The sequence below is a fragment of the Arvicanthis niloticus genome, chromosome 9, assembly GCF_011762505.2.
Source record: "Arvicanthis niloticus isolate mArvNil1 chromosome 9, mArvNil1.pat.X, whole genome shotgun sequence".
Classification (NCBI taxonomy): Eukaryota; Metazoa; Chordata; class Mammalia; order Rodentia; family Muridae; genus Arvicanthis; species Arvicanthis niloticus.
Genome location: NC_047666.1, coordinates 32,590,954 through 32,615,716, shown reverse-complemented (window position 1 = coordinate 32,615,716; position 24,763 = coordinate 32,590,954). Strand labels below are relative to the sequence as shown.

The window sequence follows — 24,763 nt, the reverse complement described above, 5'->3', positions numbered from 1 at the left end:
TACAGTTTCATTTACTGTTTTGTCCACTGTTTCTGAATTCAGAAAGTGACAGAGAGACTTTAGCAATCTGTAGTCAGTTCACTATGAACAACACCCGGAGGGGAATATTTGAAAATGGATTATCTGATTCTATAAAGAAGTTTTCTTCAGTAGCATAAGGTCTCAGGCAACCCAGGCTGGCTTCGCTCTTTGTAGCTAAGAACAATTTTGAATTTCTGATTCTCTTACCATCTACTTCTTGAGTCGTGAGCTTCCCAACATGTGTCACCCTAGGTTAAGCAGTCCTATGTATTGAACCTAGGGTTTCATGCATGCTAGCAAGGATTCTACCCACTCAGCTACATCCCTACCCACACTTCACCTCCCAAACACTCACACACTATATATAACTCAGTGACACAATTCAACTATCTTTCTCAGCAATTATGGTCATCCTTTGGCAATAGGTTCAAAAGTTCAACAAAAAAATAATCAATAGAAGTCTATTATTAGAATCAATTGGCTATATGAATGCTGAGATAATTGTAGGTATTAATGTTATTGGTAAAATTTTTGCTATATATCATGTAACTCAGTAAAATGTCTAAATATGGACAGAAATACAAATATCTGTATGTAAATTCTGCTTGTATATACAAACACACACACACACACACACACACACACACACACACAGTTTTTCCCCTCATGAGAATATGGTGCTTCACAAGCTCACTGACCTGTGTGTGAACTGTGTGTGTGTGAACTCTGTGTGATCTTGCTATTATTTACATCAACAGAAGGTTTGAGTTTGCATAACAGATTTGTTAACTACTAAAGATAGATTTAAGCCGGGTCTGTACTCAGAACTCATTAAAAAAAAAAAAAAAAAAAAAAAAAAAAAGCCTTGTGCAGCCGATGGACTGCACCCAAGCTGGGCACCCTCAGGTGGGTGCACTTTACTACCTGTCATTTACCTGTCATTTATGGATAAAGAATCATGAAGGGTGAATTTAATGATGTTCATCATATTATTGCTGCTTATCAATTAACCTAATAAGTAGTATACCTGTATAAACTCTATTTTTATAATTTTATTAAAATATTCAAAATGACATGGGGGAGGGTTGTGGGACAGGGAATTCTCTCAGTTGGGAAATTCTTTTTTTTCGGCACAAGCATGAGAACTTGAGTTCAGTTTCCCAGTACCGGTTTTAAAGCTGGACACAGGGGTATGTTTGTAACCCTAAAGTAGGAGGGAGAAATGGGTGTATCCCCCTGGAACTCATGGACCAGCAAGCTCAGCCAATCAGCGAGCTTCACATTGTGTGAGAGACCCTGTCTCGAAAATTAAGGTACCAAGTGATTAAGAAAGACACCCAATATGAACCTCTGGCCTACACACACATGCACGCACGCACGCACGCACGCACGCGCGCGCGCACACACACACACACACAGTAGTTAGTCCTAAGAAAATGTTTTCTTTACATAAGGTGAAAACTTAGTAATTCCCTTAGCAATTTCAATGGGATTTTTCTCATTCTATAATGTTCATTCATCCATAGGCTCCCACAGTCAAAGCCTATGGACAAATTGTTTACTTTTCGAAAAACTCCCCTGGGACTCTGGAGCACAGGCAAACAGCTAGGCATGGAGCCAGGTAGTAGAATCTTCACACTATGTAAAGTTATACCGTATGTAAAGTTTGAAGGCGAACAAGCAGGCCAAGCATCAGTGACCTTCAGTCTCAGGCCCCAGCACTTCTGCACCGAGTCAGCTGACTCCTAGGTCCTTGATAACTATGTATCAAACCGAGGAGCCTGGCCAGCTCCTGAGGCTGGGAGTGATTATAAACAGGTGTGCTCTTTTGTTTTCCACTCTGTAAATAAGAGACTTGTATCCACCCACAGACGACTGAGTTCACTACAGCAATGTTCTCGCAGTGATTGAGGGGCATTACGTGAATTCCCACCTTTGGCCTACAGAAATTTTTTTTTTTTTTTTTTTAATCAAAGGTTGACCTTCAGGGCCCGGGGTGTTATCTCTAGGTGCCCCCTGGGAAAACCAGTTTAGGATTAGCAGGTTTTGATTAGGAAACTACCTCAAGTGTGAGAACGCAATTTAGCCTTGAGAATATTTAAACATTAACAGTTAATAATTTTTAAATGTTATCCTGTTCTTTCCAGACATAGACACCCCTTCACAGTGTTTGCTCTCCTCCTATAAACAGGTGACTAAACAGGGCTTTACTGATCATTAAGGGGACCCTGCTCTGTGTTAAGGCATCCAGAAAAGGATTCAGATTGTATTCCTCCCTGCCTCTGAAGCCATTGGGGCTGAGAGAGGTCGGGGCTAAGCAAGACTTATAGAAACAGGCAGAAATAAGAGTATTTAGACTTCTTGGTGTGGTGTGCTCTCTGACCATGACTATGTCTCAATGAACATACGCTGCCTGGAAGGTAAATGTTTTCTCCTTTCATGTCCAGGACTGTGAATTATCATCTTGTCACCCTTCCATACTGGCCCTGGAACCAAGGAGGAATGCACATAGTGTACCCAGAACCCAGTGGAGATTTGGGTCTTGGACTCCAGTAAGAAATGGACTGGGGGAAAGTGGGGAGGTGTGACCTGACTATAGAAAGAGGCTTAAGATCTGATAAGAAACTGGGCTAAGTGAAAAAACACTAGGAAGCCATCTCAAATGACATGTCTGTGTCCTTTCACTCCCACACCCAGTGCTCAGCCACTTGTGGAAAAGGTACCCGGATGAGATACGTCAGCTGCCGGGATGAGGATGGTTCTGTGGCTGAGGAGAGTGCCTGTGCTACTTTGCCTAAACCAGTAGCTAAGGAAGAGTGTTCTGTGACACCCTGTGGACAGTGGAAGGCTCTAGACTGGAGCTCTGTAAGCGTGAATTTTGTAGGGTTGGGTGGAATTGGAAGATGGGGAGGGAAGAAGGAGTAGGAGGGTCCATATTATGAATAGATAATATTTCAGAGTTTGGACATGAGACTTAAATGATCCTGTTTCACATACATGTACCTAGCTAAATATGAAGGAAATCTTAGTCAAATGTCCAAGGAATGAATATTTAAAAACAGTATGTGAATCAGTACCTGTCCTGCTGGGCTGATTGCAATCTCAGTCTGCAGAAGCACGTCAGTTGCAACTGACTTACAGAGCCCCAATAGTGGCAAGGAGAGGAAGCAGGCTGGGGGTTCTCTGACTTTGAGTCTGATTGCTCATGCATCCTGAGATCTTTCAAAGGCAGGTGTGTCCCTTGGTTCCCTTCCAGGAGTGCCATGGGACCTCTCACAGTGCTGTGGGCCCTGTCTTCTAGGGAAACAAGCACCATCTGTGTGGACTTTTTAAAAAGCAGATGAACCTTTTCTTCAGGCAACTTCTGATGTCAGCCTTCAACACTCCCACAATCCAGGAAGTAGCTTAGGTTAGGTAAACAGGGGGGCTGTGGAAAAATAAGATTAGAATTGCAAGACATTTCAAAATATATGTGTGAGACAGTGATTCCCAGACCTAGTCGTTTATTGATTACCTGATTCAGAGCAATTGGAACTCTTTGAGCCACAGTTTTTCCTCTGCTCTTAAAAGAAGAATGGGCCTAGGATATGGTTCAATGGGTAAGAGCTCTCTCGGTGCCAGCAGGATGTGAGTTTACACTCCTGGCACTCACATAAAGCCTGGGCATGGCGGGCATGCTGGTAACTCAGTGCCGGGGAGCAGAGATAAACAGATTTCAAAGGATTCCCAGAGCTTGCTGGCTAGCCAGCCTAGCTGCAAACCAAGAGTCTATGGTTTAGTGAGACACTGTCCCGAGGGAAAGAAACAAGAAATTATAGAAGGACAATGCTGGTCATTCTCCTCAGGCCTGCACAAACACACACACACACACACACACACACACACGCACGCACGCACGCACACACACACACACACACACACACACACACGCACGCACACACACGCACGCACGCGCACATGCACACGCACACACAAAACCGAATAAGCAAATAAAGTTAAATTTAAAAAATGACCAGGATGAATACCTATTTTAAGACATTGTTGGTGTGATTGAGATTATACATTGCATGCTTAACAGAAAATAGGTATTCAACAAATGACAAATAATCTCACTTTAATGCATGAAGCATGGGTTGGGGGGGTGGGGGGGAGAAGAGTTCGAAGCTGTCTGGTGCCACAGCAATTGCATAACTGCATTCACAGAATGGCCCTGAGATGAGTGGTTCTTGGCTTGATCAAGAACCTTTAAGTACAGTATATCAAGAACGAAAGAGCAGCCAAGGCAGGAGCCGGAGGCTCTGCAATGAAAAGGCCTAGCAAATCAACAAGGAGTTTGGATATTATTTTAAGTGAGCTGGGAAGTCACCAGATGGGTACATGAATTAAGTGGTAATGGGTGGCATTTTGTCACTGCTAAACAACACGTATGTTAGGTGTGTTAAGTCCTAAGCAGAAGAGCCTAGCTGAGAACTATGACCTTAATCCTGTCGAGAGATATCAGATGGAAACAGAAGAAAGCAATCAAGGCTGATTCTAAGACTTTTAGCTGGGCACCTGGGAAAATATTCAGCCACCTGAAGAAACATATACTCAAAAACATAATTCTGACTCCCAAATGATGGCCCCCTCTTTCTTTCTAAATATTCAACATAGTGTTCCGTGACTTGTGGGCAAGGTAAGGCAACCCGACAAGTGGTGTGTGTCAACTACAGCGACCATGTGATTGATCGGAGTGAGTGTGACCCAGATTATATCCCAGAGACTGAGCAGGACTGCTCCATGTTGCCGTGCCCTCAATGGACTGGCTTGGCTCACCCATTTCAAAATGAGGACTTCCGTCCCAGGAGTGACAGCCCTAGCCGCACCCACGTGCTTGGAGGAAACCAGTGGAGAACAGGCCCCTGGGGAGCAGTGAGTACTCACTCTGCTTACTTATCTCCGACTTGAGTAGTGTCTGGGGGAGGGGGGGAAACAAACTGGAATTGGTTCTGAAGCAGTTTTCCTTTGAAAGATTATTGACACATTTGCAGTCAAGTGTGGTGAGTACTGATGGGTTCGTTGCTGTCCCAGGGAAGAGACCCTTTGGAGGAGGGGATTTCACTCCTGGGTGATGAGACATCATGGTTGAACCATGAAGGCCAGGAGGAGAGAGAGCAGAGAGACTTCTGAAGAGGCATTTTTTTTTTCTTTTCTCCTTAAATGTTCATTTGTACATATAAATGCCTGCCACTGCATGATTGTGCGAACCAGATCATGGATAGCTGCAGTGGGTTCTCTCCTTCCACTGTGTGGGTCCAAGGATTGAAGTCAGGTTACCAGGCTTGGCAGCAAGCGAGTTCACATAAGGAGCTATCCTCTAGGCTGAAGGGAAGTTCTTAATGGAGGCAGGCAACCTTTCCTAGGTAAACCTCAATTTCCTCATCCACGATAGGATAACAATGTTAAGTCCTTTCTGTCATTTCATGGGTTACGTGAGATGATTATGTAAAGGGCTTTTGTGTCTCACCTGCTTCAGGATGAAGCCAAGCAACTGCTGAGTTATCTTCATCATGCTCGTTATTACTGGCCTTCCCGCCACCAAGGCCTTGAAAAATACTTAATGTCAAAAGAGAAGAAATTGCATTCGGATGGTTTTAAACTATCATGCTGGATGATTTTTCAAAAATACGTTGTAGAATGCTGAAACATTTCATGGCATTCCAAAGGAAAGGATGACAACAGCCTCTGCAGGCCGAGTAATTAGAGAGTGGGCATGCTGATCCCTGGGAGTCTTGTTAGTTTTTTTTGTGTCTAGTTTCCCTCTAGTACCGCTAATTGTGTTAAATTATTTCTGGGCTGAAAGGATTAGAGTCTGCCACTCCCCCATGGGGAGTGTGAATGCAGTGGGAACACTGGCCTGTGGGTGCTGATTGGAGTCTGTGTATAGACTCCTGAGTGGCTTTCTAACCCAGCACCCTCACCTGCTGTCCACCTCCTCCTCCTCCTCCTCCCCCTCCTCCTCTCCCTCCTCCTCTCCTTCCTCCGCTTCCTCTCCCATTTCCTGCAAGTCTCCTTCCCCTACTTAGGAAAGTTTTCAGGTTTTCAATTCTAAAAAACTGACCAGTGATCAGAGCCATTGATTACTGAGTGCATCATGGTTTTTCCTGGCTTGGGAAAAAAAAAAAAAAAAGATTCAGAAGTCACATGTGTATGTTTTGATGATGCTATGAAAGGGGTTTTTGTTGGTGGTGGTGGTGGTTTGGTTTTTGTTGGTTTGTTTTTTGTTGTTGATGATGTGTGGTGTGGGGAGGGGTTTGTTTTGTTGTTTAGTACTATTTTTATTTGAATCCATTTGTAGGGAAGATGTGTTTGTTTCAAGTTGAAGGATTCTTCCCTGAGGCCAAGTCCCCAACCTAGAAGGATTAGATCAGGAAAGAATATTATTTTCCTTATGGTGCTTTTGGTTTTCTCGTGTTTATTTTTATTTTTCTCTTTTTTCTAAGTGAGGCTTCAGCTGTACAGTATAATTTTTATCTTCATTTTTTTAATTTTTTGCCTCATGTTGTCATGTCTCATCTCTCCCTGGGGAGTGAAATTTGCTCCGGAATCTTTGCATTTAACATAGCGACTGGGTGAGCATGGCATGTAACACTGAGTGCTCCTTATGGTAGGGTGACAAGACTCATAGATGACAACATAAAGGAAGGGATACAAAACTGTATCCATCGGGTGGAAAGCTCAAGGGATATTGCAAGTCCATTTATAACACACAGGCCTTTCCTAGCATTTTAAATGCTGTTCCTCAAAGCTAATTAAAATAATTGTTCTCTGTGTCATTATTATATATTAACTTGAAACTAAAACAAAGGAAAAACCAACTAGGCTTAGAGTAAGTGTACCAGAACCTTCAGAGAAAAGAATATAAATTTGTATGACAAAATACTCTTAAATAGTTCTCAGATATTACCAATCAATCTATTGTTCCACTCTATGATTGAAAAGTGGTAGTTCTGCATAGGGTGTGTTTTTACCTTTTTTATTTTTAATGGTGTGTGTGTGTGTGTGTGTGTGTTCACACATGAGAGGAGATCAAAGGATAACTCCCCAGAGTCAATTTTCTCTTTCCACCAAATGAGTCCTAGGAATCAAACCAAGGGCATCAGCTTTAGAGGCAAAAGCCTTCACCTATGACTGTGCCATATGCTCTGAAAGGTTTTTAACTCTTTAAATCACTTATCAATTGACCAAGATAGGTGAGCAACCGTTATTTCCCAGCACAGAAACTGAGCTGTAGTCAAATGCACTCTGAAACATTGTTTCTTTCTTTACATCTTGAGATGACACCGGCTGGTGGAAGCACAGTCGGAGAGTAGTTTTAAATGACACTGGCTTTGAGAACCAGTGAGTGGTGGGATGGATTTGGTGGCCCCCATGCCTGCAATCCTAGCACTCTAGAGACCAGGGCAGGAGAATCACACATCGGTTTGAGACTAGCCTAGGCTACTCAGTAAGAAACTTTCTCTGAAAATCGGAATCTACAAGTAAAACCAAACCACTCGGCTTATTAGTGGAGAAAATTGCATGGCTTCAAAGATTCAATGAGTGTAGGCAGTCCAGCCTTTCCTGGTCATCATAGTGGAGGGTGCTAGAAAGTACACTAGGTTAAAGAGGTAAGGAATTTCTGGAAAGAGAAACACTTCAGCTGAAAGTTCATAGGAGAGCTATGAGAAGGGTGTGTGGGAAACACCAAAATGCAAACAACAAGGGCCATTCAGGAACATTCCACTGAAATGGATTGAGAGGTTTTTCAAGATGGAATTCAATTGAGTTCACTGAGGAAGGGGAACACAAATAAAGCATGCTTTACTATCATCGGCCGCTGAAGTGTAAGAAAGTGGGGGTCGGGGCGGATAGTCACCTACTGTCTATGTCTAAATGACATTCTGTAGTACCATTACAGAGTCACTGAAGGAGTTCACATGCAAGTTTAATTTCCATAATTGACAATTTATTAAGTATGAGTGGACCTCTGTGTCGAAAGAGACTCAAACATTGGTTCTAGAAGTTCTTGACATTTTGAAAAATGTCCACACATTGTGACACTTCTGTCCCTCTCAGAAACGAGGACAACAGACACGGGTGGACAATGAACAGAGCTGCACAGAGAACTCTAACCGTAATCACTCAGTGCAGCCAAACCCCTGCTGACAGCCTGAGGAATGTGAAGGGAAGCCCCCCTCTACTATCCAGGCATTTGCATACGTGTACAAAGTGAACAACCCCACCTTGGGGAAGTACCCAATCTCTCTACTAAATTTCTCCAATGTCTATAAAGACTGTCTATGGAATCTGACTTGATGGTTTATATGTGGGTCGGAGGCAGGTGGTGCTGAGGATAAATCTGCTGCTCTGTGTGCTTAGTGTTCTAGTACCTGCGCCGGAGGCTCCCAGAGGCGAGTTGTGGTGTGTCAGGATGAAAACGGATACACAGCCAATGACTGTGTAGAAAGAATCAAACCCGATGAGCAAAGAGCCTGTGAGTCTGGCCCATGTCCCCAATGGGCTTACGGCAGCTGGGGAGAGGTAAGAGAGAACCATTTGTCTGTCTGTTCTTTGTTGCCTGGCTGCTATTGTTTAAGATTTCATTGTTCAGAACAAGATCTAGGAGAAGCTTCTCTATCTGCTCTGCAATTCCCTAGGAGATCTCTGTAGGTTCCATCCTGCTGTTTAAATGCACTTACTGCTAATGAGAGAAAACTTGAATATATAAGGGGTGGGTAGTGAGGAAAGATTGTGCATAAAAAAAAGAATGCTTATAAGGGGTGGAAATCACGTGTTAAAGTAGCCATGGGAGTCTTGCCATTATTCTTATAGTTTTGGGGGCACTCGTCCCCATAGCAGAGTGCCTTTCAAAGTTTCAAATTTCTTACAAAAACAAAATGGGTGTTATTCTTATCACAGATGACACTAAGTAAATGATGAGCTGTATATTCTCCATGCTCCAATAAAGACTGTTAGCGTTGCAGAATTGCCTACTTTTCCCTATAAAGGCTAATATGGTGTTTGGGGTGTGTAAAAAAGTCACTTCCTGACTGTGATTCTCTCTCTTTCTAACTAAGATATAATTAATATATATATATATATATATATATATATATATATATATATATATATATGTGTGTGTGTGTGTATATATACATATATATACATATATTTGTATATATATACATATTCATATATATATATATTCCTAAATAGGAGCCAAGCAATGGTGGCACATGTCTTTTACCCCAGCACTCAGGAGGCAGAGACAGTTGTATCTCTGAATTCAAAGACAAAGTGAGTTCTAGGGCAGCCAGGGTTATATAGAGAGTCCCTGTCTGGAAAAACAAAACAAAGCAAACAAACAACAATAATAGTAACCCTAAATATGTATATTCAACTTGTTTGTTCCATATATTGTTACTTCTATGTATAAGATTCCAGGGATGACCACTTGCTATTGGATAAGTAATCTGGGTGCTCTTCCCTGGGGAAGACTCTTTCTCTCACTTTTAATATTCATAATTAATATTCATAATTGATATAATAATATTCATAAGTGTCTATAGTTCTTTGTCTAGGGTTGGAGTCTGATGACATTTCCCTTGCATGGTAGAATATCTATTAATGCCATCCTTGTTTAGGATTTGTTTAGGCAGCTATGTTTATGAGACTTCGTAAGTGTAGCTTCTCTGGCATTTCAAGACATGACATCTCACAGCAAACATCCTGTTCTAGCTGCTGCAATCTTTTCATAGCTCTCTACTCTGATTCCCTGGCGCCTGAGGTGCATGAGTTGTGTTAATAGCTGGATTGTTTTATATATATGCATGCATATGTGCCCTATAGCTCATTTGGGGCTAGGTATCATATGGCCACTTGTTCTCTGCATTTTGAACAACTGTGGTTTTCTGTGGTGGTTGCAAAGAGATATTTCTTTGATGGTGGGTATAAGGATAAATATTTAAAATGAATTTTGGAAATACGCAGTCTCAGTAAAGTGGTGGCTGTAGGAGCTCCTCCAAGACCACAGGTTCATTAGCCTCAGGTAGCCATAGTTAGCTATGTTTTCAGTACCATGTATGATTTCCCTTTTGTTGAGTCCAAGTATACAGCTGTTGGTTATCACCAAGGTATGCATGCCACTACTGCTCCTTTGGGGATATTGTCATGTTGGATGTCTTTTAATACATAGGCATCATAGCTGGGAAGGACTATTTGTTTCTTGGAAGCTTGCGTGGCACCTTCTGGTACCATGAAAGATAGTCCTCAGAGAGGAGGCTTTGAGGCCAGAACTAGCTCTGGATCCTGTTTCTGAAATACTTAGTGTATTTGGCAATAGTAACTTACCTTCCATCTCAGGGAGGCACCAAGGGCAACAGCATTAGCCTATGTTTTGGAGTCTCTTAGATAACTCTGACCAGCAACTCAGAAGAAAGCTTCTCAGGCCAGCACTCGGGAGGCAGAGACAGGTGGATCTCTATGAGTTTGAGGCAAGCCTGATCTACAAAGTGAGCCCAGGACAGTCAGGACTATTACACAGAGAAACTGTGTAACTATACCTCACCCTACCAAAAAAAAAAAAAAAAAAAAAAGAAAGAAAGAAAGAAAGAAAAAAAAAGCTTTTCAGCCCAGACAATATATGTAACTATATATGTATACACAGACTTGTCAATATTATATGTAATGTTAGATAGATAAATAATGATTCCTATGATTTTTCCATACATCTTTACTATCTTACTCTCCTCTCCACTTCCTCTTCACCTCCTTCTTTTCTCCCTAATGAAAGAGCCTCCGTTTTCCCATCTCTCCTTTCAAATCATTTGTACACTGCTACTTCTGTCTTTACTGCTCCCCTGAACTCTACTGTCTCTTTTTAGGAAACTCAGATTAGACAGAAAACAAGTGACATTTGTCTCTCTGGGTCTGGGTTACCTCATTCGATGTGTTCTTTTCTAGTTCCATCCTATCTACCTGAAAATTTCACAGTTTCATTTTCCTCTCTGATATTTCATAGTGTGTATGTGCCATATTTTCATTTTGTCTATTGACAGTTGAAGGACACTTGGGTTATTTCCATTTCTTAGCTATCACAAATAGAGCCACAGTGACCATGGCTGAGGAAGTATCTGCAGAGTAGGATGTCCAATCCTTTGGGCATATGCCAAGGAGAAGTATAGCTGGATCAGCTTTAGCTTTATTTTTAGCTTTTTGAGTATTTCCCACACTGATTTCCACAGTGGCTGGACCACTTTGGAGTCCTATCAGAGGTGAATGAGGGCTTCCTTTCCCTCAAATTCCTCCAGTATTTGTTGGCGGTTGTCTAGTTGGTCTTTGCCGTTCTCATTTGGGATAAATGAAATCTCAACATTGTTTTGATATTCACTCTCTAATTGTTATTGGATAATGAACATTTTTGAGATATGTCCTAGCCATTTCTTTTTTCTTTAAGAACTCTCTGTTCAGATCCCAATCCTAGTTGTTTTATTTTTAATGAGCCACTGTACTTTAGCTTTTTTTTTAGTACTCTTGAGTTCTTTATGTACTAGGGATCTTAATTCTCTGTCTTATTATATAGCTGGCAAGGAGTCTTTCCCATTCTGTGAGATCCCTCTTCACTTCAGACTGATTCCTTTGCTGTACAGAGCTTTTTTGTTTTGTGAAGTCTCACTTGACAGTTGTTGCCCTCAAGACCTGGGCAAATTGGGTCCTGCTAAGAAAGTCCCTCCCTACACCTATATCCTATATCCTATGTCCTATGTCCTATGTCCTATGTCCTATGTCCTATGTCCTATGTCCTATGTCCTATATCCTATATCCTATATCCATCTGTGTTTTAAGTTTTGCAATGAGCTCTTTGATCCATTTGGACTTAGTTTTTGTGCCAGGTGATACATATGGGTCTAATTTCATTTTTCTTCATATGAACATCTAGTTTCCCCAGCTCAATTTGTTAAGGATGCTTTCTTTTCTACAGTATATGTGTTTGGGATCTTTGTCAGGTATTAGCTGACTGTAATTAAGTGTGCCCATATTTGGATTTTCAGTTCTGTTCCATTGGTCTATATGTCTGTGTTTGCACCAGCACTTTGGTCCTTGCTGGGTTTTTTTTTTTTTCTTGTCAATTTAACACAAGCTAGAGTTATCTATAAAAAGAGAAGCACAATTAAAAATATGCCTCAAAAAAAAAAAAAAAAAAAACCTGGGTGTTAGGCAAGTGTGTGAGGCATTTTCTTATTCAGTAATTGATGTTGGAGGTCCCAGACCCTTGTAAGTAGTACCATTCCTGGGAAGGTGGTCCTGGGCTATAAAAGAAAGGAAGTTGAGTAAGCCATTGAGAGCAAGCCATGGTTTGTGCCCTCAGTTCTTGCCTCCAAGTTCTTGCCCTCCTTGAGTTCCCGTCCTGACTTTCCTCAGTGATGAGCTGTTACCTGGAAGCATAAGATGAAATTAACCCTTGTTTGCTTTGAGTCGTGGTGTTTTATCATAGCGATAGAAAAACCTAACTAAGGCAAGTGTCTTATTGTTCTAATTACTATGGGTCTGTAATGTGTCTTGAGGTCTAGAATGGTAATCTCTCCTGCATTGTTCTTTTTGTTCAAGACTGTTTTTGCTATTCAGGCTTTTTTTTTGGTAACATATTTTTGTTGGTGGTGATGATTTTTAATTTCTGTGATTTTGATTGGGATTGTACTGAATCTATAAATAACTTTTGACAAAGTGATCATTTTGACAATACTAATTCTATCAACCCATGAGCATGGTAATGGTTTGTCTTTCCACTTTCCCAGTGTTTTCTCTATCTTTTCCTTCAAGAGACTTAAACTTTTCATTGTAGAAGTCATTTACCTCCTTGATTAAGTTTATGCCTAGATATTTTATTTTCTTTGAGGCTATTGTGAATGGGAGTGTGTCCATGATTTCTTTCTCTATATGCCTGGAGGTTGAAGGCCACACAAGCTGGGGTGCCGGACTTTTCCAGGGCACTGGTTGTAGAACTTTGACTAGAGCTGGGGAGTTGAGGAAAGTGCATGGAGGAAAGCATCAGACAGTCTCATCTCTCTAGACCCTGGTTCAGGATGTGTGGAATCTGGCTGGACCTAGCTGTGACCTTTATCAGTTTTGCGATAGTAACAAGTAATAACTTACTCTAATTTTCACATCATTATCCATAAACTGAAATAGTAATAGCACCACCTACATAATACTTATGACTATTATATGAGACAGCATCAATTACTGCTTAACATGTAGACTTCAATCGATCAAGTGATACTGTAATAATGCAATAATAACTTACCTTATTAATAGTAAGAGTGAGAGGCATTAGTAGTAGTATTGTTGGGAGTTTCGAGCTCCTGTGATAGTTTATAGTGGGACTTATATACATATTTTTGTTAATCAAAATCTTTATTGTTGTTGAATCTGTAAGAAAAGCACATACTTAAGGTTCGTTGAGTTGTTCTGTCGTGACTGTTTACCAATTAAAGCCTGAAAATTAGCGCCTGGGAGACCCCAGCACTAGAAAAAAGAAAAAAAAAAAAAAAAACAGGAGATGATGGTCACAATAGCCCACACTCTTGTGTCTCATCAGTTCATACACAGAACCTAGAAGTCCCAGGCAGTTGTTCTGGGCATTTTTGTTGCCTCTCACTGAGGTCATTCTGTGTGGTGCTGCTGAAGAAGGAAGGGAGGGAAGGAAAGAGGAGGAGGGAAGGTTTGATGTGAGTCTTCCCAACACTCTGTGCGGTCTGTCCTGTGGGATCCATAATTAGGCTTCTGTAGTTGGATCCAAGCCAGGTGAGTGTGTGCCTTTGCGGTGATGCTTTCATCAGCATGGGCTGACCCTTCCACATGTTGTGGGAGAACTGGCCTTGACGCAGCAGGGACACTGGATGTCTGTGTTCCTGGATATGAACACAACAGCGCTGTCCAAGAAATACAACTTGTTCCTGTCTCACAACTGTGAATCCTGCCAGCACTGGGAACTTCAGCTAGCATTCACTGCTGCCATGCTGATGCCCACACTAAGGGAAACCTGTACTTGTCCTGAGGTTTGAAACAGAGTTAAACAGTTGAGCATTAGAATTGGAATAAGAGAATCAGCAAAGGTTCATCCATGACAGCCTCATAGAAGTTGCTGGAACATGTGGGTTTGTGTAAAACTCAGTCCTTGGATTAAATACCCAGCAACATTTAAAAAATGAAACTTGAATTTGGGCCTGGTTGCTCATGTCTGTAATCTCAGCCCACAGGAGGCTGAGGCAAGAGGCCAGTCTGGATTACAGTGAGTTCCAGACCAGCCTGGACTGTACGGTGAGACTTTGTCTCAAAACAAAAACTAAAGAAAGAAATTATCAACTGCCATCAACTAAAATAAAACTGACCAAGCCATCATCACTTTATTTAATATTGAGTTGTTTCTAGTTACTTATTTATTTACTGGGCTTTGTATACCTCAAAGAGTTTTATTTTAGCTACTGGTTTATGGATTGAGATTGATTAACTTCCCAACCTTCAGCTTATTATATATGAGGCAAGTTAACTGTGTTTTCAACCTCATGAGATAAGTGATATAAAAGTCCTTATTACAGATGAAAGGAAGCCCTCACTGAGGGATATGTAATGTTCGCAGGAGGAACCATGGTCCATTGGCTGTATCATGGGTGGCAATTTGCCTTGGCTCTCCCTGTCAGACTTAGGCTGCCCCAATGCTAGAATACAGTGTAGACAAGAAAAGTTTCCTGTGGGGAAATAGAATTTGTCATGTGCTGTTCACACAAAATAACTGTAGCATTCTTTGTTCCTCTTCCAGTGTACCAAGCTGTGTGGCGGAGGCATGCGGACAAGACTGGTAGTCTGTCAGCGGGCCAACGGTGACCGCTTCCCAGATTTGAGTTGTGAAGTCCTCGACAAACCTCCTGACCGTGAGCAGTGCAACACACACGCTTGCCCACAAGATGCTGCGTGGAGTACTGGCCCATGGAGCTCGGTACGGCCCTAATGCTTCATGTTTGTTCCCCAAGCTCTGAGACAATTGTTAGGAGTATCCTGAGGCATGCCTTCAAAGCCAAGAACTGTTGTGCCCATGAAGGCACACTAGATACTGTGCTGTGAGTGCCCTGTTAGGTTCTCCCTGGTATAGCACAATAGAATTGACACTGCCAAAGTGACTTTATAGAAAACATATACCTCATGCAGAAATGGCACCAAGACTTAGTTTCCTGTGCCTAAAAGAGCTGTATTATGTGCATATTGCTAATGATTTAGAGAAACAGCTAGTAGCAGTCAATCTTCACTTTCTAAGTTGTGGTAGTTCTGACTATTGGAGTAAGGTTCCTACTTGTTGAGAGCCAGGCAATTTTTTCTTTTTTTCTTCTGGGACTATCATTTGCTTTTGTGAAACTTGGATACACCTTAGCAAAAATCAACAGGAAGTCTATACCCACCAATAGACTAGTCATTTTGGAAATACAGGAGATTAATTATTATTGTTATCTTTATTATTATTCTCCAGTGTAATAATCAGTGACCCAATGTCTTCCGAGGTATCTGGAGTCTCCTCCCTGCCCCCAGACAGGAAGTCCATCTGAGACCATTTTTCACTTTGCTCCTATTTTTCTGTAGCCAGTAGCTGACATGGTAAGGCAGGTCTGCCACTGTAAATACTATACAAGCTTCTGAGGCAGTTCTAAGCAAACAAAAGGATTAACCATGTCAACACAATACCTTAGCTAAGCTGTGGCAAAAATTATGGAGCCAGTAGGTCTGATGCATGTAAGTATAGTAAATATTCCTATAAGCACATTAATTGCAGTGAAGCTCAAATCAGCTATTATATAAAGTCATTTCCAGGAGCCCTTTTTATTCAGTGGGGTCCTGGGAAGCTCTTACTCATTCCTAGTGCCAGGTGAAGAGCAGATTAACTGTAGTAGTGTGATTGACACCCACTGATGCCTCTCCAAGTCAAGGGTTTCAGCATCTGTGGCTGCACCTTCGGAGGCTGGTTCTATAACCTAGTTGCAAGGCCCTGTATTTGACTGAGCTAGAAGTCGAAGCTGGAGCTGGACTGTGCTCTTTGGCTGGGCTGTGGGATTTTATTCCAGAGTTTAAGAAAAGTTACAGTGTCTTGTCTATGGTTCTCTAGGGATATTTTGTCTACCACACTGGTACCTTTTCCAGGTGTATACTTTGAAGGAGCTTGAGGTAACCTTAAGATAGGCAGGATGTTCTTTGAAAGCCCCAACTTCTCTCTGTCACTGCCACATACTACTGTCCATGAAATGTTCCTTCTCAAGCCTGTGGCATGTTCACTCACCCAGAGCTAATTCTTCCAAGTCTATTCACACTCTCAAAGAAAGTATGTCACTAGTTCTAAAGTCATTTAGTGAGGCGCCTGTGAGAACCTTACAGGCCTCCTTATTACATAGTCTTGTGGTTTGATAAAGAAAAGAAATCTGTGTTTTCCTTCTCTAGATTTTAACCCTTAGATTATCTCATATTTTTCTAAAATAGTTTAGGAAAATGGAAAAAAATATATTCATAGTGAGTTATAAAATATAATGTTGGGGATATATCTGCTTGTATATATATGTATATCTATGTATGAATATATATGTATGTGTGCATACATATATATGCTGGTTTCTCTTCTCTTCCTTGAATATAGTATATCCCCTATTGATAATTTAATAGCTTAAAATTTTAAGTATAAGCTGCTGATTGTTTGAACTGAAAAGTATATTTAATATTGCTGTTCTCCTTGGGGCTGCATACAATCATCTAAACTATAAGAGAAGAAGAAAGGAGATTAAAATTTCTGTGCTCTAGCATATGTAGGTTATGGATTTTAAAGCTAGTTTCACTGCCTATGTAATCTCATAAAGCTACTGTTTGTTTGATTTAGATTTCAATTCTACTGTCTTAAGAGAGAGGCCACTTTTATAAGACTTTTAAACTGTGATTTTTTTTTTTAAAGAATTAAATCAAAAGTCCTTTGTTTAAGTAGATAGATAACTTAAATATATTAATTTTATGTACATGTGAGAGAGCAATCATTCAGACTCTTGCCGTAGGATTTTGATTTCTGATTTTATGTTTATTTACATGGATGCTCTGGTATAATGCCTTAGGAATTTACATTTTGGCATACCTCAGTGACTCCCATTTCTAGCCATAAAGTCTTTTTTAATGGTGCTTTACCATTGTAACTACAGTAAAGTTAACGAGACTACAAAAGAAAAATATAATGCTTTTGAGGTGCTAACATCTTGCTTCAACAGAAAGCAGCTTAAACTGACAAGAGACCAGAGTGGTAACAGACTCCTCCAACGGGTTGCTTTTGCTCCCAGGGAACTCCCACACATAGACACTGCTGTATCACAAAGTAACTACTGCTCTGTGACACAGCCAAGGTCAAGTGGAGACAGCTTACATCAGCACTGCCTGGGAAGGAGCCGTATTTGAGAAAGAAACCCCCAGGTTATTGTTGCTACAAGTTTCAGTATCTGTACAATGAAGCCTCTTTGAATTTAAGATTCAAACGACCCTTTTAGAGAGACCACAGGTTCTGAGAGACCACAGGTTCTGGCTCAGATCTATGAATCATGGTTGTAACACTAGTTGCAGTGTCTCAGTCAGGGGTATCACCTCTAGTTTGAGACCATAGTAAGTTTCCAGCCAGCCAGAGCTACAGAGTAACACAACCCTGTCTCAAAAACAAAACAAACAACAAGAAAAAAGAACATGATTGAGAAAAATATTCCACAAAAATGTCTTTACTGGCTACTTAAAAATAATGTCCTTGGATTCTTGGTATTGTTTTATTTGGGAAACAGTGTTCTTCAGCTCTGTTGAGCTATTGAGCCAGTCCTAGAGCACACTGGGTAGCAAATAAGTATCCCATGGCAAATGGGACAAACTGGAAAGAGACCTCTTTATTGTCAAGGTGAAGTAAGAAATGTCTTACAAGACAGGAGCATTCTAGACTGAGCTAATCCACCTAGAAGAAAGTGGTGTCACTGCCAATGTCACACTCGCAGGACAGTTTGGTGACATTTCATTTTGCAATGCCCCGTATTTCTGTTTGCTGATCATCCTGGAGATGGTTCTTCCTTGCAGAAATTGCTTGTTTGGGCGTTTCCATGACAACTCTATATGCATTCTCGGAGCCTTTGAGGCCTGTGCTTTCCAACCTGAAGAATGAGAGTTTATAAGCTTGCAAGGGAGCTATGCTTTTGTTTCAGCCTGGCAAACTTAAGTACTTGTGTCTACCTCATTTTCATATCACAACGTGCAGTCCCTATAGGTAGAAAGAGAAGATGTTTGATATCAGTGTTTTACAACCTCATTATATCACTAGGAAAAAAGATTATAAGTATCACAACCATATTGCTAAAGAATAGTTTTAAGCAGCCACATCTACATATTTCTGAATGTTTTGAGTGGTACAGAGTTCTATGTGTTTATATAATAAAGTATATTTATTTTTTCATGTTATTTAATTTCATAAGCAATGTTTAAACCTGGTATGTATGAGCTGACTATGAAGGCAAATAGGCTATATGAATTAGAAATGAATGTATGTTTCTTTTGATTAAAAATATACATATATATATATTAATTTTGTAAACTCTGTCCTGTCGCCCTCCCCCAAACTCTGAGCAGCCATGTATTAAACTTCATGTCATTGGCTAGGCTAAAGTGTGCATTTTGAAAGGTTACTTTAAAAGAATTCTGGGGTGGGCGGTGGCGGCGCACACCTTTAATCCCAGCACTTGGGAGGCAGAGGCAGGCGGATTTCTGAGTTCAAGGCCAGCCTGGTCTACAGAGTGAGTTCCAGGACAGCCAGGGCTACACAGAGAAACCCTGTCTCAAAAAACCAAAAAAAAAAAAAAATCTGAATCAGAAGTGATGTGAGTTTGATGAACAAAAACTTGTAAGGCTTAACATTGTGTTGGGTAGCTCTCTATTTTTTAATAATGTCTTGACTTATTGAGTTTCAAGTAAGAAATTGGAATGCTCTGTTTACTGAATTTGAAAATAATGGTATAACATACCCAGAAGACCAAAAAAAAAAAAAAAAATGACTAGAAGAGATGATTCTGAGATAAACCACTAATGTGTACACACAGGATTACACCTGGGTCTCTGCCCAGACAGCTGCAGAACGCTTCTGTTTGCCACTTTTTTTGTTTGCTTACCTTCAATCTGCTTCAGAAAGTACTTATTATTAAAGAAAAGTAAATATAATAGCAATGAAGGTGGAAGTTCCAAGATAGCCTTCCCTTTGAAAACATGTACATCCAGATGATTATGCCTCATCCCATCCTCCATCTCATCCTTTCGTTTATAGTGGTCCTTACGAACAACACATCCAAAATAAAGGAGAGGAGAGCCTTGTATGAGTTAGAGGTTTATAAGGATGTGACATGAAATAGCATTGCAAAGAAGATGATGATGACCATAGCTAACCTTATTGAGCATTCTGTGTGGATGCCAGCCTTTTTGCTATCCTATGAGGAGGACCACTGTCAAACCACATTGCATGCTGCCATAATCTGCTTTAGTGGCAAGACCTCCCATAGCATGTGCCCACTCTGTTAATCCCATTTTGAGAGACATAAAGCAGGTTACGTTCAATGAATTATGAGACTTTTGGTAGGAGATTCCTAATGTTCAAATATTTTTCAACCTGAACGAAACTGAGCTGATTCTGGCATTGTGTATTTGAGCCTAACAGCAGAAAATCCTAAATATTGGTCCTATTGGTAGTTTCCCATAACCAGCAGTTACAGAAGTGTCATGTAACTACCTTAAGGTAGCCATTTTCAAACAACCCTCTCTTTTATGTTAAAGATGTATTTTTGGCCAAAGTTGTATGATCACATAAGATTTCAACTTTGGGGAAAAAAAAAATATATATATATATAATAAAAATTTAAGTGATATGCTTACTAAAATAAGCATGTTGCTAGCCCTTTTAAAAATACAATATTCATACTACCCATTTTGTTTTGAGGCAACATCTTGCTATAGCCTAGGTTGGTCTTGAACTTCTGATTGTCTTGCTCAACCTGAGCTAGATACATTGTTTTGGATTTCTTTTTATCAGGATACCATGACATATGAAATCACATATTCACTAAATTCAATATAGATTAAGACTATTTATAAAACACCCCTGTTTGGGGTGTTTGGAGCCATCAGAATGCATGTCTGCATTTACTTATTGAAGAGAAAACAACTGACTAAATTTGTTTTATGTTTATGGTGACTGTATGCCTATGTCTTTTTTGAGCTATTTCATCTTTTGTCAGCTAGTTCAGGGTGGCTTAGCAGATTTCTATTCTGTGTATTTAGGTCTGAAGATAGGAGGTTGAGCACAAATAGGAGAAGAGATATTCTGCTCTCAGGGGAAACTACTTCCTTTGCCTGACTCAGGAGTTGTACCTCTGTTGAGGAGAGGGATGAAAACCCTGGAATGTGGAGGGGGCAGCAGGGTTGTACCCAAGAGTAATTAGCTAGGAGGGGATCCTGGACATTAGCAAGGACTTATCCAGATGTCCCTTGGAGGAGAATGTAAAGGAGTAAACGATTTGACCTTGTTCCCTTCCGAATAAAAGCCATCAATTCCCAACAAATACATCCAAGGTGTCTACTGTGGGCTGGGTTCTGTTATAGGTACAACAGACACAGCACGGAGCAAATCAGAGCTGTGCATTGCAGATGACAAAGGGAAATTTTAGCACGAAATGTTGAGAGCCAAACTCATGTAATCAAAGACGGGACACACCTTTTGCTGGCAGCTCCACCAGTTAAAACTAATAGAACAATCTGCTACTAGAACCCACCGGCCTCGCTGGTCCTGATGATGGATGACTCAATAAATAAAAATCAGCAATCCGAGTACATGTGAAGTTGTCCAATCATTTTTAAAGACACCTGGCACAGTGGGAACAGAAACTTTAAAAATGTTTTTATTTGTTCATTTCCTTGTTTGTTTTTAAAGCCCTGTCCTAGAATCTATACACATTTTATCCCAAATATGGTTGATTGGTCTGAGGCCCACAGTCAATGGAGGACCAGACTTTCTGCCTCCTCCTTGCTGGGACCCAGAGGCTCCTCCTGGGGAAATTGTGATCTAAGGGCACATTTCTCCTTTGTTATTTAATAGAGGCCAATAAAAAGACCTGGAATGTGTGGATCAAGCACTGTCTTCTCTGCAGTCTTACAGTTCCCTTGAAGTGGGATTATTGTTGTGAACAGCTTTAAAACCAAAACTTCCCTTTCTAGAAGTTTATAAAATAGAAAGTTGGCAGCTAAAATAAACACGTGCAGTTGGTAGTCAGCAAGATAACACACATCCACCATTCCTGTCTAGATCTGGATCCCATGGCTCCTCTGGGAAAGAATGTACCCCTTGGCCCACATCCTGACAACATCCTACAGTGAGGGAAATACTCTGTACTCCTGTTTTCCAATATGGAAGTCACTAGTAACATGTTACCAACACCGGACACATAAAGTGGACTTGGTGGCACAGACCTATGATCCTGGCAACGAGGCCTGTTTGAGGAAGTAGAAGCCCAAGCCTTGGCCTGGCTACCAAGTAAATCAGCCTGAGCAGCCTTGCCACACCCTGTCCCAAAAGGTTTTTTCAAAGGGTTAAAAAGCAGTTGGAGGTGTATACAGCTCAGTGGTAAGGCATCACTAGCAGGGACCAGACCTGAAACTCTATCCCCATACCACTCAAAACAAAACCTAAACACTTATAATACAAATAAGGGGCAAGAAGCTACAATTTTAAAGGTATTAATTTATAAACCTATTAACCATAGTCACCCTACATGTTACGCAACTTTTTGTAGCTGGTTACTACCAGATGGACAGCCTGGCAGCAGTATATATTTAACAATTATAGTAACAGATCGAGTTATAAACTGGCCAAAAATCAAATTTAACAAAGTAAATGTGGAGACAACTCCTGTGTCAGAACTGAGAGGTCGCTTTGTAGCACATCCCCAGCGAATAGCATTCTTTTGACCTTCTGGTGGTTTGTGCTTTGTTTTACAAAATGTCAGCGGGCCACAGCTGGGCATGAGAGAAAAGCAGGATAGTGTAAAGACGGACTATCAGAACCAGCTGTCCTGGGAAGACTAACTCCAGCCTCTCATTGTAAAAGCAGCTGTTAAAACAAACTCCTCTCCTTCATCTCAGAGTTCAAGTTCATAGTGGCAGTAAGTTCACTTAAGGAGAGAGATGTTTGCGTGTGCAGTGGGTTGGAAGTGCAAGACCTGATTAGAGAGAGGGCAAAAATGGATAGCCACCTTGTAGAATATGGAATTCCAAGAGATCATTGTCTCTCTGAAGGGAAAGCTTTAGGGAGACAGCTTTTCATATTCACTGAACCCAGTAGGTGACACTGAGCAGATTAGCTTTGCAGGACTCCATTTCAAAGACTCTTCAGAAGACTCCAGAGCTTCTGGTGACCTCTCCTTCACCTTCATTGTTGTCCTTGTCCTTTGCAAACCCCATCATCCTCTGCAGAGTTAAGAAAACCTGGATGGGTCCATTCAGTCATGCCTCAAACTAAAGAACCCCTGCCCTCTCCCCTCCCCCTCCGCCCCAAAGAATGCCTGCATGCACACTTACATACACACACACACACACACACACACACACACACACACACACACACACACACACACACAGTTGAAATAGATGCAAAAGTATTCCCTGCAAATTGACCCATGAAGCTACCAATTCTCTTTCTGAATGTGGGCTATGATCAAGAATACTTACCAGTCTTACACTCCTCAGATCATTTAAGCTTTAGAACAAGATTCAAGTAATTAACCCCCTAAGCCACTTCCAAAACATCTCAGACCTAAATAAATAAATCAAATAATAATAATAAAAAACAATCAAACTCTTAGTCATTCAGAAAGGACATGCTATCTTGATTAATCAGAAAAAGATGAAATGATCCTGCTCTGTGTCTAGGCAAGGAGAAGTTGACGGTGGTGGTTGGGATGCTCTGAATGAAGAGATGAGGGGGTGTTAATATTGGTGGTTTGAGCATTCTAGATGAGGAGGTAATGGGGATTGCGCAATTTTTACGTATATTTGAAATTTTACAAAATATGTTATTCTTAAACACTTATTTAAATAAATATGTTCAGATTGCATTTTCTTTCACTGGGGAGAAAAGAGTAGATCTGTATTTATTTGAATCCTTTGAAATTTTGGATAAGCTTTAGGAAGCTGTTTGTAATCCCACTTTGGCCCTGTAATGACAGCAATAGGGGGTGTTGCCCCCTCCTACCCAGGATAGAATCTGCCCATCTTACTTAGTTTTCTCTTTTCTATTCTCTCTCTTCCTGCATGGTTCCCCCTGCCCTGTGTAACTGAAATAAAAAGCCTCTGGGTGTCTGAAAATTGTGCCTTTTATGCCTCCCTTCCCCAAGGAAATCCCAGCTTCCTTTCAGTACACTCCCTGCTCTCAAATTCTAATAAATAACATGGCCCTGCCTTTAACCCACCCGGACCCAAAGTCTAAACTTGGAAAACAAAAGACTTTTTCCAAAACTGTGTGCTGTTTGTTTTCTTTGAAATTAGTCAAAACCCCTCACCCAGCCAGCTTACCTATTTCTGCAGTTCTGTTTGCAGGACACTGATGAAGCCATGTTCCCTTCTTCATGGTTGTCTTTGAATCAGCTCTGACCTAAGAACCCCTGATGTGGCCAGTGACCAGCTGGTGTCAGGGAGGAGCATTGTCCCCTAGAGCTTGTTGCTGTAATTGAAATCCTGTAAAATGTGGTGCAAGGGATTTCATGCCCCACATGACACACTTTTTATAGAGCAAGGCTCTCCAACTTATCAATCCAAATCCCTAACTTTGCAAAAGTGAAATCCACATGAGTCTACAACTTAGCATTTATCAGGAAGGTTGTGTGCCCCGCCTCCATTCAGATCAAGCCAGTTCCAGGAACTGAAGGACTTTCCTGGAACCTTAGGATAAATTAGTGATTCTCACTTGTGGGCAATTTCATCCCGTTGCTAAACCTTTAATCACTCTGGAGATACTTCCAGTAGTGACTTATGTGAGTGAAGGTGGGTGGGCGTGGAGGTTCTCTAGGCATCAAACAGTTAAAAGGGGGGATGCTATTAGTCATCTAGCAAAGACAGGATAGCCCAGCAGAATTTTACCTTACCCAGTGACTCAAAAGATGCTAAGGTTGAAAGGTCTAGTTAAAATGGAGTCATTCCCATTGAAAGGGTGTGACTTTACTGACAAATACAATTCTGAGACCCTAGGATGCCTTCCGTATCTGTCAGCTCCCAGCAAGTTCTGCAAAGATAAGCTGAAATCAGACAGCTCCAGAAAATAGATTGTCTAGCCAGGCTGTGAATTCTCAAACCAACAAGGAGTGTCACTTATCCCAGAGGTTGGGTGCACTGGGTGGGAGTGGGGTAGTGAAAATGTGTACTGACGGGGCCCAGTATGCCAAGATGAATTTCACACAGACATTCTGACTTGAGTGGTGACCTTTATCAACAAAATAGTGATGGTGTAGACAGGAATATTCCTGGACATTTCAGGACATTGGATATAGTTCCTATTTGATTCTTGTTCATGAGATGTTTCATCAAAGGTAGAACTCTGCCCCTGTGTAAGAGTCCAATAATAGTCCCTAGCAACTGGTGGATCTGAGTG

General features: G+C 41.0%; 1 protein-coding gene across 4 annotated transcripts in view; it reads left to right on the top strand.

The window, feature by feature from the left end:
- The window catches only part of Adamts9 (ADAM metallopeptidase with thrombospondin type 1 motif 9), a 170,572-nt gene that overhangs the window by 79,022 nt on the left and 66,787 nt on the right, over window positions 1-24,763 (top strand). For all 4 annotated transcript variants that reach the window (XM_076940139.1, XM_076940140.1, XM_076940141.1 and 1 more), the window contains 5 exons: window positions 2,469-2,573; window positions 2,719-2,886; window positions 4,675-4,932; window positions 8,422-8,583; window positions 14,861-15,037. In XM_076940139.1, coding sequence (XP_076796254.1) covers window positions 2,469-2,573; window positions 2,719-2,886; window positions 4,675-4,932; window positions 8,422-8,583; window positions 14,861-15,037 — 870 coding nt within the window. The remainder of the gene's footprint in view (window positions 1-2,468; window positions 2,574-2,718; window positions 2,887-4,674; window positions 4,933-8,421; window positions 8,584-14,860; window positions 15,038-24,763) is intronic.